Below are 19484 nucleotides of genomic sequence, written 5' to 3' on the forward strand. Positions count from 1 at the left end.
ACTCTAACTGCAGCCTAACTCTAACTGCAGCCTGACCCTAACTGCAGCCTAACTCTAACTGCAGCCTGACCCTAACTGCAACTTAGCCCTTAACACAGCCTAACTCTAACTGCAGCCTGACCCTAACTGCAGCCTAACCCTAACTGCAGCCTGACTCTAACTGCAGCCTAACTCTAACTGCAGCCTGACCCTAAATGCAGCCTGACCCTAACTGCAACTTAACCCTAACTGCAGCCTGACCCTAACTGCAGCCTGACCCTAACTGCAGCCTGACCCTAACCGCAGCCTGACCCTAACTGCAGCCTAACTCTAACTGCAGCCTGACCCTAACTGCAGCCTGACTCTAACTGCAGCCTGACCCTAACTGCAACCTGACTCTAACTGCAGCCTGACCCTAACTGCAGCATGACCCTAACTGCAGCATGACCCTAACTGCAGCCTGACTCTAACTGCAGCCTGACCCTAACTGCAGCCTTACCCTAACTGCAGCCTGACCCTAACTGCAGTCTGACCCTAACCGCAGCCTAACTGTAACCGCAGCCTAACCCTAAATGCAGCCTGACCCTAACTGCAGCCTTACCCTGTTGACATTGTGAATTAGAGTTGTACGCTGACCCCAGTGTTTTGGTTTTGGATCAGGTTTTTTTTTTTTTTTTTTTTTACAAAAAAATGGATAAATTGTTTTTAAACACAGCTAAAATCATGTCATTTTTGCAAAACCCAAAATTCGGATTTAAAATCCGAACCACGGGAAAATCAGAACCGCGACTCGGATCTGTCTGGATTCACGAAATTTGGGTGGATTCGGATTTCTGGAGAACCAAACCGCACACCTCTATTGTAAATCTTGACATTTTGACTACATACCCATTAAACAGCTGCAACAAGGCAAATATACTGCAGGATGATAAAATATCAGATAAGATGTAATTTCCTTTTAATTTGTTAGCCCTCATTTTACAAGGTCAGGAACGACCCCCATGTGTCTGATTACGTAGTCGCATCGCCTCGCCTCGCCTCGCCATTTCTTGGTATGAAACCCAAGCAGCCAATCTCAAGAAGACAAGCATGTTACCATTAAATCACTGTAAATCTTCCAAAAGATAAGGTCAGAATAAATTGCTAAGGAACCTGATTAGAAATTGCTAACACAAAATTCTGTGTCGTTTGCAAATTAAATCGCTGCATTTCCCAATCTCCAGAAAAAAAAAACTGCACCGGATTTATAGAGGGAAACGTCCACCATTGATTTAATAAAGATTCTTACTGGGCGATAAATCTCTCGCCTTGTTCTGATTTGCAACTGGGAAAATGAAACATTGCGTTTGTGGCTATGATAATCTCATTCAATATTAAATTCCTTATCAAGAGAAGTACTGTACGGACAGTAGCAGATTTATTACCCGGCCAATTAATGCAAAATCATTACAGAGGGGAGAAAAAGAGTCTGCAGAACCAATGGCTGGTGCTAATTCTCCCGCCCGCTCCCTGCCTTCCCGCGCTCAGACAGTCTAGTGTAGAGTAATGGATGTTGTATGGTGTACGGTGATAAAGCCAAATCATTGCACAGGTTTTATTCCCATTATAAGGCTCATCAGACGTATAGAGACGTTTTCCTGTCACGGAACCCCGCTGTGCAGGGCAAGGTCCTCTGTTTCCCTGTAGATCTGTAAAGAAAGTATCTTGCTTTGTTGGTAAGGAGCTGCGTAGTGAGGAAAAGTCGCTGAAACTTCATTATCACAGCACTGGGGACGGTTTGTCAGGTCTAATCAAGGCCTAGAAGCTGAGCAATGAGCTGAGCTGCTGCTGTATGCGACTGAGAAGACCATGGCCTGATGAGAGAGCTTTGAGTCTTGTTGCACAGTGGATTAGCTCTGTGCGGCACTCACAAGCCCAGAGATAAAGGATTAGCTATTGTAGACAGTGTTATATAAACAGAATGTTGCGGAGGCAGCTAAAATGGTGACACACTTGTCCTCGAGCTGTAAATGTCTTGGGTCGGTGCTGGACCTCTTACCTACCTTTGGTAACTGGTACATTTTCACTGTGTGGATAAACCTTTTTCTGTTCTTGAACTGCCCACCACCCATTCCATTTTTTTTTTTTTTCATGGCGTGCTTTTGGTTATGTACAGTTGAGGCAGCCATTTTGTCACCACACATTGGAAGCAGCCATTTTGTTGGCTACACCAAAATGTATCCAACATCATTACGGCGTCAAACATTTTTTTGTTTTTCTTGTATCTTAGATTTAGTTTATCCTTAATCATGGAAATAAACGTTGCCACATCCCTTTTATTAGCCTTATTCATGGAGCCATCAGTTCCACATGGGAAAGCCTATTTTACTTTTACCACTGGATACAGATAAGCGGTGAAAATAATAATAATGTAAAAAAAAATAGTTTTTTCTTTGAACAAAATAAAATATGTTTAAAGATTTTTTGAATATTTCCTGCATTTGTTTTTAAAATAAATTTTATCTATGAAAGTCTATATTTTTTGTATTTATGCCCGATAATTAAAAGGACAGTTATTTTATTAGCAAGACAGGGCATGCAAGACACGGCTAGTAAAAGCACTGCCCCTTTAATTATCAGTATAAACACGAGCAGCAGTGTCAGGTTTTATAACCCGACACTTTGTAAGTAAAGCCCTGGTCTTAGGGCCTGATTCAGGCCCGCTTCGCGAGCGCACAACGCTAGCAAGCAGGTCGATGGTCCCCAACTGTGCATGCGCCACCTCCGGCGTGCGCATGCGCGAGACCCGTACTGCGACGCCAGCTACGTCGCAACGGGTCTCGCTACAAGACGGGGCAGCTGTCGATGTTGATTGACAACTTGCCCCGTTTTGTAGGCTTACACAAACGCAGTCGTTCCCTTAGGAACCCCTGGCGTTTGTGGGCGGCCCTACTGACATCACGAGTGATGTCAGTAGTGGACATCCTGCTCTATTAGAGCAGGATGTCCACTTGGGCTTGCGAGAGCTGAGACCCTACCACAGGGTCTCCTCGCAAGCCCGATGGTCGCGATTATTGCGACCATCGCCAGGCTGCTTGCAACAGCTGTGGGTGGTCACCCACAGCTTAGCGAGCGGCTTGGAGGCCGAAAAAAATAAAATAAATCCCCACCCTGATTCAGAGCGAGCGTTTGCAAACAGCGAGCGGGTTTGAATCAGGCCCCTAAACTGCAGGAGCCCCCTGTCTGCGTGTTCGTATATAAGGGACCGGCCTGGCGAATCAGTAGCGCTAGCTTCACTGAGTGTTGCTCATTCTCAACGTCCAAATTCTACCAATGTCAATATTATGCTGTGAAAAGCATCAAAGGGACCAACTAATAAATAGGCCTAATACTAATACATACTTTTTAATCCTACAGTAATGAATCCAAGCGTAGACATTAGCGTTATTAATCCTTGTACTGTTATGTCTATTGCCGTACAATCCATCTGTTTTCAAGGGTAAATGCGTAGCTTGTTATAGGCCGACAAGATGCCAACGACTACCAGGAGGCAATAAGGGTAGGAGCTGTGCGAATTGGCACATTGGTTGCCAGATGTATAACTTTCACTCTCAGCTCTCCAGGGTTACATTTACGTCTGTGTGCGCCCCGCAGTACGTTCTATTGGTTCCTATCTCTCCATCTCGCACATATATAGATGCAAACATGATTCCCACTTTGGGGAAGTGCCCCTATAAAATCGCTGTGCTCCTGTTTTTGCGGATTGTGTATCCAGCGGGATAATAGTAAAGATGTCACATCTGCAACCACCATAAGACAATTCATTATAATAAACGTATCCATTCTTCTTACTGCTGGTCTGAGGTGATTAGTGGCCTAAGGGTCTGATGCTGCATCCAAGCAGCTCTGCAATTCCGTCCTTGCAATTATGGTAATGTAGCAGGAGGCGTCATGCGATAACATCGGCCAGCTATGTGACCCATGGGGTCACGCAAGCCGGCCGCCGCAGATCCAACAAAGAGGCCAGGAAATCTCTGTCAGGCGATGGAGATCCTCTCCCGACATGTCTCCGTTTTGGGAAATGGAGGCCGTCGTCACCCCCTCCCACCCACAAACAACAGTAGACTGTCAATCACTGACAGACTGCTGCCGCTCCGCGTGCGATCATGCAGGACCCATACTGCACCTGCAGAGTACTGGTCCGGCGCCTGAGCAGATTCTCGACCATTGGGAATCTGCTGTCGGCAGTGCACATACGAACACTGCTGAATAAGGGCCTAAATCTGAGTCGGACGAAGTCGCGCCCCTTTTTGCGTCTTTTGCTGCAGGCACGCCTTTGGCTTTATGCAAATGGCGCTACAAAGTCCTTCCCTGGTGCAGATCCGTACCTCCGAATGCGCAAGGGCTGAGATGCCGTAGATGCTGAAATACCACTTGGTGCATCTTTAGATGCCACTATTATTATTTAAACCTATATCTACCCTGGGGCAGGTGCAGTTTCTCTAATACAGTATGGTCTCCTACGTGAGCGTCTGTGCGTCACTGTACGCAACTGTGACACGCCAGCAACAATCCCGCAAGATGCAACATCTCCGTGCATCTTTTTAGCCATCTTCTGTTACCTCCCAGTCACCTCCAGGAATGCCACTTACATTTCTGCTACCGTGCGTCCGAAACTGTACTGCGACTCTGCGCGTACAAAATCGGGGCGCATGCACAGTGCAACTCAAACGCATGCGCAGACGAAAACAACATTGCTCCAGTGCGCCCTACATCACTGCTGTGTCCACATCAGGCCCTACATGGGATACTTCTGTGCATTTCAGTATTGTATCGGCCCCCAGGAGCGGTCTGGGATGAGTCATTCTTCTAAGGGGTGAAGAATTTTTAGTTGAGGACACTTTCCCTGCAGACCCTTTTTACCCCAGTAATGTGACTTTATACGCCCTATGAGGTGCCAGTGATTGTATGATGGGGCACCTCCTTTCTCCCCATGTGTGATGCTCCAAAAAGCTGACTTTTTGAGGGGATACAAAATGAACAAATTGTGAAATTTTTACTATTGCCCTCACATCACAGACCACAATTCTGCAAATGGCCCCACAAACTCAGAAAGTGGACGTTTATGATATAATTGCGCCAAAAAAAAAAGAAAAATGCTGGATGCCTCCACGTATGTTTTTGGTTGGTTAATCACTCTCCCTGTTCACCGTAGAGTTTGCTATAGAGCTTGTGATTTGGTTGGGTGATGGCCAGGACCAGTTTCTAACATCTACTGACCATATGCTAGAGTGAGTCGCACTCTCTGCTGTAGACCTCAATTCATCACACTCAATAGCCTTCTCCTGAATGGTCTATTTGTTTTGGTCAATGGTCGGCTGTCTTGGAGGGGGGGTGGAAGGCAGGGACCTTTCTCTGCCTTTTATTGACCTGCAGAGTGGAAGTGATTATTCTAGCTCAGCTTATTAAAGGTTACAGCTGAGCAAAGGAGAAGGATTAATAGAGTGGTCTAAGAGTCCATCCCATCCTCATTCATTACAGAAACTCCAACGCATCATACAGTCTGTTGACAAAGACCAAAGACTGATTATGACATGTAGCACTTGGATTATCAGTCATCCCGGCGGTTCTCATGAACGCGCGAAGGTCAGATGCAAATAGTTTTAAGTATCTAGATCAGTAACAGCAAGTGTCCAAGATAATCTTAATAATGTAATTTTTGTAAAAAAAATCTATTTAGCTTGGTCAGTGAGGAAGCACATACAGAAATACCCCTCATGCGTACATTTGCATTTTATAATAGACAGGATAAAAATTGCAGGAGAAACACGTCCCAGGTCATCAAGTGCGTATCCCAAAAACGTCATATGAAAATTCTTCTTCCTTGTAAAACATTTTCTGTTACCAAATGGCACCTTAGCATAACCATATTCTCCACATTAGACGAACAAAGCTCAGTGACTACGTTATGGCCACCAGCTTAAAACAAAAATACGTCAGCGGCACCTGTGCACCTGAGTGGAGGTAACTGCCAGTCATTCCCAGAAAAAATAAAAACATACGAGTCCTAATAGTGGAGAATTGATCGGACCCAATAATAATAAAAGTCTCCCCTAATATAAAATACATTTTATTTTCCTTTTTCTTGACCCAGTGTACTGCATAGCCCAAAAAAATAGCCCCGAAAACCCCCCCATGAGATAGGACCCCACCCGCTAACTACAAATGATCAATTTTGAGGTTTCCCAAGACTTCCCTTTATAGGCCAGTATGGGGAGCTGCTTGTGATTGGCGGCAATAAGGGAGAGGGCTGGTTCCTTCGGCCATATTTTGCACATGTCGTTCTTTATGAGCGTGTGGGTCAGTTTTATGGGAACTCTTCCAGGGCTTCTTACTGCAAAGCTTAGATATCAACCAAATGATGATTGTGCCTCCTGATTACCTCCAATTTCTGTTTTCTATTCTGCACTGAATGCACACTTCAAGCTTGGAATAAATTGAAATCCAGAGGCTTTATAGTGTAAACAATATCCATCCATCTCTATTCCTATTCGAATACGCCAAGCTTTCCATTCTTCCATTGTCACTCAGTTCTGGAAGAAGCACCGTGATGAGCGGGATTGTACATTCCTGCAATGCCTAAAACCCTCTGATGTGACAGGATGGACAGACGTGAGCGTAAAACTTCTTTGTAGGTACCATTTCAATCCCAGCAAAAGGTTGGAGTTGGGCGCCAATTATATCCTTGACAACACAGATTTTTATGCAAGGCTTCCAAGTGTGAATCCGTCTCCTAATCTCTCCTTTCCACACAGCTTATCAGCCGGCTTGCATTTCATTAGCTTTTTTTTTTTTACAGCCAGAGGTGAGGGAAGAGTTGCAAATCTTTGTGCCACTGCGGGTATAAAGCTATCTGGGTATATTGTAACGAGGCAAGTGAAAGAAGTCTCAATAATTGCGGGCCCTGTGTAGCTGCTATCTCTGAACGCAGAATGTTCGGGTAAATGAGTTATCTGTACGCTGTCACTTCTCCGAGAGTTCCCACAACTAGTAAAGCTGTGAGATCCAGCCAGGCACAGAGAGTAAAGGCCCCCATACATCAGAGATTGATTGCAGCAATTGTGCAATTTGCAATCGATTGTGTATAAAAATCTTTCCCTTTTTCAATCGATTGTGGCATCTCTGCAATCCGCAATCGATTGAAAAAGGGAAAGATTTGTATACACAATCGATTGCAAATTGCACGATTGCTGCAATCAATCTCTGATGTATGGGGGCCTTAAGCCACACAGAGCGATGGAGGGGGTCGGAGCAGGGGCCCGGGGATTAAAGGGAAGAATGGTGGGGGAAACCAAAATGGGAGTCGTGCGGTGGGATGTCATAAAGCCCAACAAACTGGAGGTAGGTGAGAGGGATATAGGGGATGGTGAATACGAGAAAAGATAAGAAAGAAAGAATTGCAAACTTGCAGGAGAGTGAGTGACCAGATGAGTTGTAGGTCTACGATTAGTTAGATCAAGAAGATGAGTAAGTTGTTGGGTGTAGAGCAAAGGACCAATGATTTGGCTGCATACAGTCCGAGCTTCTTAGGTGAGTTAATCACCTGCTCAGTGATTGTGGTTCAGTCACTACGGTTGACCGAGATGGTGATTTATAAATCGGACCTTTACGTCGCTACCATTCCGGTAGAACAAAAGGCCAGTGAGGCTTAGGAATACAGCAATGCTTACTTACCCCTCCGGTGAGGTTCAGCGATGTCCTCCTCATCGGCGAGGTCCTCCGCTCAGCTGCTGGCAGCCTAACTACCAGCGAGAGGCTTCTGTGTAATACGCATGCGCGATGGTCCGTCTGTGCATGCGTATGGCATCTTAACCCGGCGTGCCTGGAAGGCTTCGCTGAAGCTGGTAAGGCTGCTGCTGGGACCTCATTGTCGGCAATGGGGACCACATCGCTCTCGCCATCTAAAGATGGCGAGAACGATGCAGTGACAAGCAGCTGTAATCTTAGACCGCTAAAAGGGTTGACGCATTGTTGATAAATGGGGCTCACAGCTTGACTGCCTGAGATATCACCAAGGTTTCAGGTTCAAAGACGTCACCGCTTTGATTATAATGTTTAGCAAATGATGGATAATACTATATACAGGGGCGTATCTGTAATGGGTGCAGGGTGTACGGGGAACACGGGCCCCTGGGTCCAGGGGGGCCCCGCACCGCACGCCCTGCACCCATAGAATGACTCACCTCTCCGGAGTCCCATGTCAGCGCTGGGGTCTGACGCTGTAAAAGCAACTGGAAAATGGCCGCCGCGTCATTTGCGCATGCGCAGTACAGGAAAAATGCCCACCGCGGCCATTTACCCGGTGACCAGCGCATCCTCTATACACTCTGGGCACACTCTAGTGCCCAGAGTCTATAACTCCGGCGCTGGACGCGCACAGCTCACGCTGCCGGCCGCCGGACATAGAGGAGGGGGCCCGTGTCGGAGACTGCACACGGGTCCCCTCCTCTCTAGAAACGCCCCTGACTATATAGTAAATTCTATGTTGCCCTATGAATATTGTTCTGAAACTTGTGTATCCTTATAATACATGTTCTCCTAATAATGCACCCTATCTAGGTCCCCTTTTACCTTCTCTTGTTTTTTTTCCACAGATTGAAGACATGAAGTGGACTAGAGGAATGCATGATATCCCCCCTTCTGTCTGCAGCCTGCCCTGCAAACTTGGCGAGAGGAAGAAGATCGCGAAAGGCATGCCATGCTGCTGGCAGTGTGACCCATGCGACGGCTATAAATACCTGATGGACGAGGTCACCTGTTTCCGATGTCCATTCAACATGCGGCCCACTCAAAACCGCACCGGCTGCGACCCCATCCCCATCATCAAACTGGAGTGGCACTCGCCCTGGGCTGTGATCCCCGTCTTTCTCGCTATGCTTGGTATCATTGCTACCATCTTTGTTATGGCGACTTTCATACGGTACAATGACACCCCCATAGTTCGGGCGTCTGGAAGGGAACTCAGCTACGTCCTCCTAACAGGGATCTTCCTCTGCTACATCATTACCTTCCTCATGATAGCCAAGCCGGACTTGGCCGTGTGCTCCTTCCGGCGCATTTTCTTGGGCTTGGGAATGTGCATCAGCTATGCTGCCCTCTTAACCAAAACCAACAGGATCTACAGGATCTTCGAGCAGGGTAAAAAGTCAGTGACCGCGCCTCGGCTTATCAGCCCCACCTCGCAGCTGGCCATCACCTCCAGTTTGATATCTGTCCAACTTCTGGGAGTTTTTATCTGGTTTGGGGTGAACCCTCCCAACATCATCATTGACTATGGGTCAGACACAGTGGATCCGGAACAGCGGCGGGGTGTCCTGAAATGTGACATTACGGATCTACAAATCATTTGTTCCTTGGGATACAGCATCCTCCTTATGGTTACATGTACTGTGTATGCTATCAAGACCAGGGGCGTGCCGGAGAATTTCAATGAAGCGAAGCCGATAGGTTTCACCATGTATACAACCTGCATCGTTTGGCTGGCCTTCATTCCAATATTTTTTGGAACATCACAATCAGCAGAAAAAGTGAGTAACCTTTATCTCTATATGCAACAATTGTAACTACGTGCATCTAGGCACAAACACTTCTATTTATTACCACCATGAGCATAATTCGGGGGACAGCCATTTGCGAGATGAGATCGGAAGTAGGTATACTGAAACCAACGCTTACATTTACTACTGTACAATTACAACATTTTTCTAAAAATATTGCTCTTTAGATCCTCTATCTATCTATCTATCTATCTATCTATCTATCTATCTATCTATCTATCTATCTATCTATCTATCTATCAGCAGAGATGACTGGGATATTACAGCACCACACAACACTTTTATATGCCTCCATGTGACGGGTCTATAAATACCAGTTCCTATATAGTTATTGTATGTGCTCCGGCTGGGGAAGGGTTAAATGCCCCTTACAACCGGCGCTTATTACAGTTTAATTTATTTATTTTTCTTTTACCAAGTCAGATTTTTTTGTTAAGATATTTCTGTGATGGTCGTGCCGCCCTCCGCTCTGTATCACTTGGTCTGAGTGCGTTGTGTCTGTGATGGTTGTGCCGCCCCGCCTGAGCAGCCCTCCGCTCTGTATCACTTGGCCTGAGCGCGTTGTGTCTGTGATGGTTGTGCCGCCCCGCCTGAGCCGCCCTCCGCTCTGTATCACTTGGTCTGAGTGCGTTGTGTCTGTGATGGTTGTGCCGCCCCGCCTGAGCAGCCCTCCGCTCTGTATCACTTGGTCTGAGTGCGTTGTGTCTGTGATGGTTGTGCCGCCCCGCCTGAGCAGCCCTCCGCTCTGTATCACTTGGCCTGAGCGCGTTGTGTCTGTGATGGTTGTGCCGCCCAGCCTGAGCAGCCCTCCGCCTGTATCACTTGGTCTGAGTGCGTTGTGTCTGTGATGGTTGTGCCGCCCAGCCTGAGCAGCCCTCCGCTCTGTATCACTTGGCCTGAGTGTGTTGTTGCTGTGATAGCCGTGCCGCCCCACCTGAGCAGCCTTCCGCTCTGTATCACTTGGCCTGAGTGCGTTGTTTCTGTGATGGTTGTGCCGCCCCACCAGAGCAGCCCTCCGCTCTGTATCACTTGGTCTGAGTGCGTTGTTTCTGTGATGGTCGTGCCGCCCCGCCTGAGCAGCCCTCCGCTCTGTATCACTTGGCCTGAGTGCGTTGTGTCTGTGATGGTCGTGCCGCCCTGCCTGAGCAGCCCTCGGCTCTGTATCACTTGGCCTGAGTGCATTGTGTCTGTGATGGTCGTGCCGCCCCGCCTGAGCAGCCCTCCGCTGTGTATCACTGGGCCTGAGTGCGTTTTTTCTGTGATGGCCGTGCCGCCACGCCTGAGCAACCCTCCGCTCTGTATCACTTGGTCTGAGTGCGTTGTTTCTGTGATGGTTCTGTCGCCCCGGCTGAGCAGCCCTCCACTCTGTATCACTTGGTCTGAGTGCGTTGTGTCTGTGATGGTCGTGCCGCCCCGCCTGAGCAGCCCTCCGCCCTGTATCACTTGGCCTGAGTGTGTTGTGTCTGTGATGGCCGTGCCGCCCCGCCTGAGCAGCCCTCCGCTCTGTATCACTTGGTCTGAGTGCGTTGTTTCTGTGATGGTTGTGTCGCCCCGGCTGAGCAGCCCTCCCCTCTGTATCACATGGTCTGAGTGCGTTGTGTCTGTGATGGTCGTGCCGCCCCGCCTGAGCAGCCCTCCGCCCTCTATCACTTGGCCTGAGTGCGTTGTGTCTGTGATGGCCGTGCCGCCCCGCCTGAGCAGCCCTCCGCTCTGTATCACTTGGCCTGAGTGCGTTGTTTCTGTGATGGTCGTGCCGCCCCGCCTGAGCAGCCCTCCGCTCTGTATCACTTGGCCTGAGTGCGTTGTTTCTGTGATGGTTGTGCCGCCCCACCTGAGCAGCCCTCCGCTCTGTATCACTTGGTCTGAGTGCGTTGTTTCTGTGATGGTCGTGCCGCCCCGCCTGAGCAGCCCTCCGCTCTGTATCACCTGGTCTAAGTGCGTTGTTTCTGTGATGGTCGTGCCTCCCCGCCTGAGCAGCCCTCCGCTCTGTATCACTTGGCCTGAGTGCGTTGTTTCTGTGATGGTCGTGCCGCCCCGCCTGAGCAGCCCTCTGCTCTGTATCACTTGGCCTGAGTGCGTTGTGTCTGTGATGGTCGTGCCGCCCTGCCTGAGCAGCCGTCCGCTCTGTATCACTTGGCCTGAGTGCGTTGTGTCTGTGATGGTCGTGCCGCCCCGCCTGAGCAGTCCTCCGCCCTGTATCACTTGGCCTGAGTGCGTTGTGTCTGTGATGGCCGTGCCGCCCCGCCTGAGCAGCCCTCCGCTCTGTATCACTTGGTCTGAGTGCGTTGTTTCTGTGATGGTCGTGCCGCCCCGCCTGAGCAGCCCTCGGCTCTGTATCACTTGGCCTGAGTGCATTGTGTCTGTGATGGTCGTGCCGCCCAGCCTGAGCAGCCCTCCGCTGTGTATCACTGGGCCTGAGTGCGTTTTTTCTGTGATGGCCGTGCCGCCACGCCTGAGCAACCCTCCGCTCTGTATCACTTGGTCTGAGTGCGTTGTTTCTGTGATGGTTCTGTCGCCCCGGCTGAGCAGCCCTCCACTCTGTATCACTTGGTCTGAGTGCGTTGTGTCTGTGATGGTCGTGCCGCCCCGCCTGAGCAGCCCTCTGCCCTGTATCACTTGGCCTGAGTGTGTTGTGTCTGTGATGGCCGTGCCGCCCCGCCTGAGCAGCCCTCCGCTCTGTATCACTTGGTCTGAGTGCGTTGTTTCTGTGATGGTTGTGTCGCCCCGGCTGAGCAGCCCTCCCCTCTGTATCACATGGTCTGAGTGCGTTGTGTCTGTGATGGTCGTGCCGCCCCGCATGAGCAGCCCTCCGCCCTCTATCACTTGGCCTGAGTGCGTTGTGTCTGTGATGGCCGTGCCGCCCCGCCTGAGCAGCCCTCCGCTCTGTATCACTTGGCCTGAGTGCGTTGTTTCTGTGATGGTCGTGCCGCCCCGCCTGAGCAGCCCTCCGCTCTGTATCACTTGGCCTGAGTGCGTTGTTTCTGTGATGGTTGTGCCGCCCCACCTGAGCAGCCCTCCGCTCTGTATCACTTGGTCTGAGTGCGTTGTTTCTGTGATGGTCGTGCCGCCCCGCCTGAGCAGCCCTCCGCTCTGTATCACCTGGTCTGAGTGCGTTGTTTCTGTGATGGTCGTGCCTCCCCGCCTGAGCAGCCCTCCGCTCTGTATCACTTGGCCTGAGTGCGTTGTTTCTGTGATGGTCGGGCCGCCCCGCCTGAGCAGCCCTCTGCTCTGTATCACTTGGCCTGAGTGCGTTGTGTCTGTGATGGTCGTGCCGCCCTGCCTGAGCAGCCGTCCGCTCTGTATCACTTGGCCTGAGTGCGTTGTGTCTGTGATGGTCGTGCCGCCCCGCCTGAGCAGCCCTCCGCCCTGTATCACTTGGCCTGAGTGCGTTGTGTCTGTGATGGCCGTGCCGCCCCGCCTGAGCAGCCCTCCGCTCTGTATCACTTGGTCTGAGTGCGTTGTTTCTGTGATGGTCGTGCCGCCCCGCCTGAGCAGCCCTCCGCTCTGTATCACTTGGCCTGAGTGCGTTGTGTCTGTGATGGTCGTGCCGCCCCGGCTGAGCAGCCCTCCGCTCTGTATCACTTGGTCTGAGTGCGTTGTTTCTGTGATGGTTGTGTCGCCCCGGCTGAGCAGCACTCCCCTCTGTATCACATGGTCTAAGTGCGTTGTGTCTGTGATGGTCGTGCCGCCCCGTCTGAGCAGCCCTCCGCCCTGTATCACTTGGCCTGAGTGCGTTGTGTCTGTGATGGCCGTGCCGCCACGCCTGAGCAGCTCTCCGCTCTGTATCACTTGGTCTGAGTGTGTTGTTTCTGTGATGGTCGTGCCTCCCCGCCTGAGCAGCCCTCCGCTCTGTATCACTTGGCCTGAGTGCGTTGTTTCTGTGATGGTTGTGCCGCCCCGCCTGAGCAGCCCTCCGCTCTGTATCACTTGGTCTGAGTGCGTTGTGTCTGTGATGGTCGTGCCGCCCCGCCTGAGCAGCACTCCGCTGTGTATCACTTGGCCTGAGTGCGTTGTTTCTGTGATGGTTGTGCCGCCCCGCCTGAGCTGCCCTCCGCTCTGTATCACTTGGTCTGAGTACGTTGTTTCTGTGATGGTCGTGCCTCCCCGCCTGAGCAGCCCTCTGCTCTGTATCACTTGGCCTGAGTGCGTTGTTTCTGTGATGGTCGTGCCGCCCCGCCTGAGCAGCCCTCTGCTCTGTATCACTTGGCCTGAGTGCGTTGTGTCTGTGATGGTCGTGCCGCCCTGCCTGAGCAGCCCTCCGCTCTGTATCACTTGGCCTGAGTGCGTTGTGTCTGTGATGGTCGTGCCGCCCCGCCTGAGCAGCCCTCTGCTCTGTATCACTGGGCCTGAGTGCGTTGTGTCTGTGATGGCCGTGCCGCCCGCCTGAGCAGCCCTCCGCCATGTATCACTTGGTCTGAGTGCGTTGTTTCTGTGATGGTCGTGCCGCCCCGGCTGAGCAGCCCTCCGCTCTGTATCACTTGGTCTGAGTGCGTTGTTTCTGTGATGGTTGTGTCGCCCCGGCTGAGCAGCCCTCCGCTCTGTATCACTTGGTCTGAGTGCGTTGTTTCTGTGATGGTCGTGCCGCCCCGGCTGAGCAGCCCTCCGCTCTGTATCACTTGGCCTGAGTGTGTTGTTTCTGTGATGGCCGTGCCGCCCCGCCTGAGCAGCCGTCCGCTCTGTATCACTTGGCCTGAGTGCGTTGTGTCTGTGATAGTTGTGCCGCCCCGCCTGAGCAGCCCTCCGCTCTGTATCACTTGGTCTGAGTGCGTTGTTTCTGTGATGGCCATGCCGCCCCGCCTGAGCAGCCCTCCTCCCTGTATCACTTGGCCTCAGAGCGTTGTGTCTGTGATGGCCGTGCCGCCCCGCCTGAGCAGCCCTCCGCTCTGTATCACTTGGTCTGAGTGCGTTGTTTCTGTGATGGTTGTGTCGCCCCGGCTGATCAGCCCTCCCCTCTGTATCACTTGGTCTGAGTGCGTTGTGTCTGTGATGGTCGTGCCGCCCCGCCTGAGCAGCCCTCCGCTCTGTATCACTTGGCCTGAGTGCGTTTTTTCTGTGATGGCCGTGCCGCCACGCCTGAGCAGCACTCCGCTCTGTATCACTTGGCCTGAGTGCGTTGTTTCTGTGATGGTCGTGCCGCCCCGCCTGAGCAACCCTCCGCTCTGTATCACTTGGTCTGAGTGCGTTGTGTCTGTGATGACCGTGCCGCCCTGCCTGAGCAGCCATCCGCTCTGTATCACTTGGCCCGAGTGCGTTGTTTCTGTGATGGTTGTGTCGCCCCGCCTGAGCAGCCCTCCGCTCTCTATCACTTGGCCTGAGTGCGTTGTGTCTGTGATGGTGGTGCCGCCCCGCCTGAGCAGCCCTCCTCTCTGTATCACTTGGCCTGAGTGCGTTGTTTCTGTGATGGTTGTGCCGCCCCCGCTGAGCAGCCCTCCGCTCTGTATCACTTGGTCTGAGTGCCTTGTTTCTGTGATGGTCGTGGCGCCCCACCTGAGCAGCCCTCCGCTCTGTATCACTTGGCCTGAGTGCGTTGTTTCTGTGATGGTCGTGCCGCCCCGCCTGAGCCGCCCTCCGCTCTGTATCACTTGGCCTGAGTACGTTGTGTCTGTGATGGTCGTGCCGCCACGGCTGAGCAGCCCTCCGCACTGTATCACTTGGTCTGAGAGCATTGTGTCTGTGATGGTCTTGCCGCCCCGCCTGAACAGCCCTCCGCTCTGTATCACTTGGCCTGAGTGCGTTGTGTCTGTGATGGTCGTGCCTCCCAGCCTGAGCAGCCCTCCGCTCTGTATCACCTGGTCTCAGTGCGTTGTTTCTGTGATGGTCGTGCCTCCCCGCCTGAGCAGCCCTCCGCTCTGTATCACTTGGCCTGAGTGCATTGTTTCTGTGATGGTCGTACCGCCCCGCCTGAGCAGCCCTCTGCTCTGTATCACTTGGCCTGAGTGCGTTGTGTCTGTGATGGTCGTGCCGCCCTGCCTGAGCAGCCCACCGCTCTGTATCACTTGGCCTGAGTGCGTTGTGTCTGTGATGGTCGTGCCGCCCCGCCTGAGCAGCCCTCTGCTCTGTATCACTGGGCCTGAGTGCGTTGTGTCTGTGATGGCCGTGCCGCCCCGCCTGAGCAGCCCTCTGCTCTGTATCACTTGGCCTGAGTGCGTTGTTTCTGTGATGGTCGTGCCGCCCTGGCTGAGCAGCCCTCCGCTCTGTATCACATGGTCTGAGTGCGTTGTTTCTGTGATGGTTGTGTCGCCCGGGCTGAGCAGCCCTCCGCTCTGTATCACTTGGTCTGAGTGCGTTATTTCTGTGATGGTCGTGCCGCCCCGGCTGAGCAGCCCTCCGCTCTGTATCACTTGGCCTGAGTGCGTTGTTTCTGTGATGGCCGTGCCGCCCCGCCTGAGCAGCCGTCCGCTCTGTATCACTTGGCCTGAGTGCGTTGTGTCTGTGATGGTTGTGCCGCCCCGCCTGAGCAGCCCTCCGCTCTGTATCACTTGGTCTGAGTGCGTTGTTTCTGTGATGGCCGTGCCGCCCCGCCTGAGCAGCCCTCCTCCCTGTATCACTTGGCCTCAGTGCGTTGTGTCTGTGATGGCCGTGCCGCCCCGCCTGAGCAGCCCTCCGCTCTGTATCACTTGGTCTGAGTGCGTTGTTTCTGTGATGGTCGTGCCGCCCCGCCTGAGCAGCCCTCCGCTCTGTATCACTTGGCCTGAGTGCGTTGTGTCTGTGATGGTCGTGCCGCCCCGGCTGAGCAGCCCTCCGCTCTGTATCACTTGGTCTGAGTGCGTTGTTTCTGTGATGGTTGTGTCGCCCCGGCTGAGCAGCACTCCCCTCTGTATCACATGGTCTGAGTGCGTTGTGTCTGTGATGGTCGTGCCGCCCCGTCTGAGCAGCCCTCCGCCCTGTATCACTTGGCCTGAGTGCGTTGTGTCTGTGATGGCCGTGCCGCCCCGCCTGAGCAGCCCTCCGCTCTGTATCACTTGGTCTGAGTGTGTTGTTTCTGTGATGGTCGTGCCGCCCCGCCTGAGCAGCCCTCCGCTCTGTATCACTTGGCCTGAGTGCGTTGTTTCTGTGATGGTTGTGCCGCCCCGCCTGAGCAGCCCTCCGCTCTGTATCACTTGGTCTGAGTGCGTTGTGTCTGTGATGGTCGTGCCGCCCCGCCTGAGCAGCACTCCGCTGTGTATCACTTGGCCTGAGTGCGTTATTTCTGTGATGGTTGTGGCGCCCCGCCTGAGCAGCCCTCCGCTCTGTATCACTTGGTCTGAGTGCGTTGTTTCTGTGATGGTCGTGCCTCCCTGCCTGAGCAGCCCTCTGCTCTGTATCACTTGGCCTGAGTGCGTTGTTTCTGTGATGGTCGTGCCGCCCCGCCTGAGCAGCCCTCTGCTCTGTATCACTTGGCCTGAGTGCGTTGTGTCTGTGATGGTCGTGCCGCCCTGCCTGAGCAGCCCTCCGCTCTGTATCACTTGGCCTGAGTGCGTTGTGTCTGTGATGGTCGTGCCGCCCCGCCTGAGCAGCCCTCCGCTCTGTATCACTGGGCCTGAGTGCGTTGTGTCTGTGATGGCCGTGCCGCCCGCCTGAGCAGCCCACCGCCCTGTATCACTTGGTCTGAGTGTGTTGTTTCTGTGATGGTCGTGCCGCCCCGGCTGAGCAGCCCTCCGCTCTGTATCACTTGGTCTGAGTGCGTTGTTTCTGTGATGGTTGTTTCGCCCCGGCTGAGCAGCCCTCCGCTCTGTATCACTTGGTCTGAGTGCGTTGTTTCTGTGATGGTCGTGCCGCCCCGGCTGAGCAGCCCTCCGCTCTGTATCACTTGGCCTGAGTGTGTTGTTTCTGTGATGGCCGTGCGCCCCGCCTGAGCAGCCCTCCGCTCTGTATCACTTGGCCTGAGTGCGTTGTGTCTGTGATGGTTGTGCCGCCCCGCCTGAGCAGCCCTCCGCTCTGTATCACTTGGTCTGAGTGCGTTGTTTCTGTGATGGCCATGCCGCCCCGCCTGAGCAGCCCTCCTCCCTGTATCACTTGGCCTCAGAGCGTTGTGTGTGTGATGGCCGTACCGCCCCGCCTGAGCAGCCCTCCGCTCTGTATCACTTGGTCTGAGTGCGTAGTTTCTGTGATGGTCGTGCCGCCCCGCCTGAGCAGCCCTCCGCTCTGTATCACTTGGCCTGAGTGCGTTTTTTCTGTGATGGCCGTGCCGCCACGCCTGAGCAGCACTCCGCTCTGTATCACTTGGCCTGAGTGCGTTGTTTCTGTGATGGTCGTGCCGCCCCGCCTGAGCAACCCTCCGCTCTGTATCACTTGGTCTGAGTGCGTTGTGTCTGTGATGGCCGTGCCGCCCTGCCTGAGCAGCCATCCGCTCTGTATCACTTGGCCCGAGTGCGTTGTTTCTGTGATGGTTGTGTCACCCCGCCTGAGCAGCCCTCCGCTCTCTATCACTTGGCCTGAGTGCGTTGTGTCTGTGATGGTGGTGCCGCCCCGCCTGAGCAGCCCTCCTCTCTGTATCACTTGGCCTGAGTGTGTTGTGTCTGTGATGGCCGTGCCGCCCCGGCTGAGCAGCCCTCCGCTCTGTATCACTTGGCCTGAGTGCGTTGTTTCTGTGATGGTTGTGCCGCCCCCGCTGAGCAGCCCTCCGCTCTGTATCACTTGGTCTGAGTGCGTTGTTTCTGTGATGGTCGTGGCGCCCCGCCTGAGCAGCCCTCCGCTCTGTATCACTTGGCCTGAGTGCGTTGTTTCTGTGATGGTCGTGCCGCCCCGCATGAGCCGCCCTCCGCTCTGTATCACTTGGCCTGAGTACGTTGTGTCTGTGATGGTCGTGCCGCCACGGCTGAGCAGCCCTCCGCTCTGTATCACTTGGTCTGAGTGCATTGTGTCTGTGATGGTCTTGCCGCCCCGCCTGAACAGCCCTCCGCTCTGTATCACTTGGCCTGAGTGCGTTGTGTCTGTGATGGTCGTGCCACCCAGCCTGAGCAGCCCTCCGCTCTGTATCACCTGGTCTGAGTGCGTTGTTTCTGTGATGGTCGTGCCTCCCCGCCTGAGCAGCCCTCCGCTCTGTATCACTTGGCCTGAGTGCATTGTTTCTGTGATGGTCGTACCGCCCCGCCTGAGCAGCCCTCTGCTCTGTATCACTTGGCCTGAGTGCGTTGTGTCTGTGATGGTCGTGCCGCCCTGCCTGAGCAGCCCACCGCTCTGTATCACTTGGCCTGAGTGCGTTGTGTCTGTGAAGGTCGTGCCGCCCCGCCTGAGCAGCCCTCCGCTCTGTATCACTGGGCCTGAGTGCGTTGTGTCTGTGATGGCCGTGCCGCCCCGCCTGAGCAGCCCTCCGCCCTGTATCACTTGGTCTGAGTGCGTTGTTTCTGTGATGGTCGTGCCGCCCTGGCTGAGCAGCCCTCCACTCTGTATCACATGGTCTGAGTGCGTTGTTTCTGTGATGGTTGTGTCGCCCCGGCTGAGCAGCCCTCCGCTCTGTATCACTTGGTCTGAGTGCGTTGTTTCTGTCATGGTCGTGCCGCCCCGGCTGAGCAGCCCTCCGCTCTGTATCACTTGGCCTGAGTGCGTTGTTTCTGTGATGGCCGTGCCGCCCCGCCTGAGTAGCCGTCCGCTCTGTATCACTTGGCCTGAGTGCGTTGTGTCTGTGATGGTTGTGCCGCCCCGCCTGAGCAACCCTCCGCTCTGTATCACTTGGTCTGAGTGCGTTGTTTCTGTGATGGCCGTGCCGCCCCGTCTGAGCAGCCCTCCTCCCTGTATCACTTGGCCTCAGTGCGTTGTGTCTGTGATGGCCGTGCCGCCCCACCTGAGCAGCCCTCCGCTCTGTATCACTTGGTCTGAGTGCGTTGTTTCTGTGATGGTTGTGTCGCCCCGGCTGAGCAGCCCTCCGCTCTGTATCACTTGGTCTGAGTGCGTTGTGTATGTGATGGTCGTGCCGCCCCGCCTGAGCAG

General features: G+C 53.4%; 1 protein-coding gene across 1 annotated transcript in view; it reads left to right on the plus strand.

The window, feature by feature from the left end:
• Window positions 1-19484, plus strand: part of GRM7 (glutamate metabotropic receptor 7) — a 626056-nt gene that overhangs the window by 402983 nt on the left and 203589 nt on the right. The window contains exon 8 of the mRNA XM_088460040.1: window positions 8613-9545. Coding sequence (XP_088316166.1) covers window positions 8613-9545 — 933 coding nt within the window. The remainder of the gene's footprint in view (window positions 1-8612; window positions 9546-19484) is intronic.

This window comes from Taudactylus pleione, unplaced genomic scaffold (genome assembly GCF_031769625.1).
Source record: "Taudactylus pleione unplaced genomic scaffold, aTauple2 ptg000964l, whole genome shotgun sequence".
Taxonomy (NCBI): domain Eukaryota; kingdom Metazoa; phylum Chordata; class Amphibia; order Anura; family Myobatrachidae; genus Taudactylus; species Taudactylus pleione.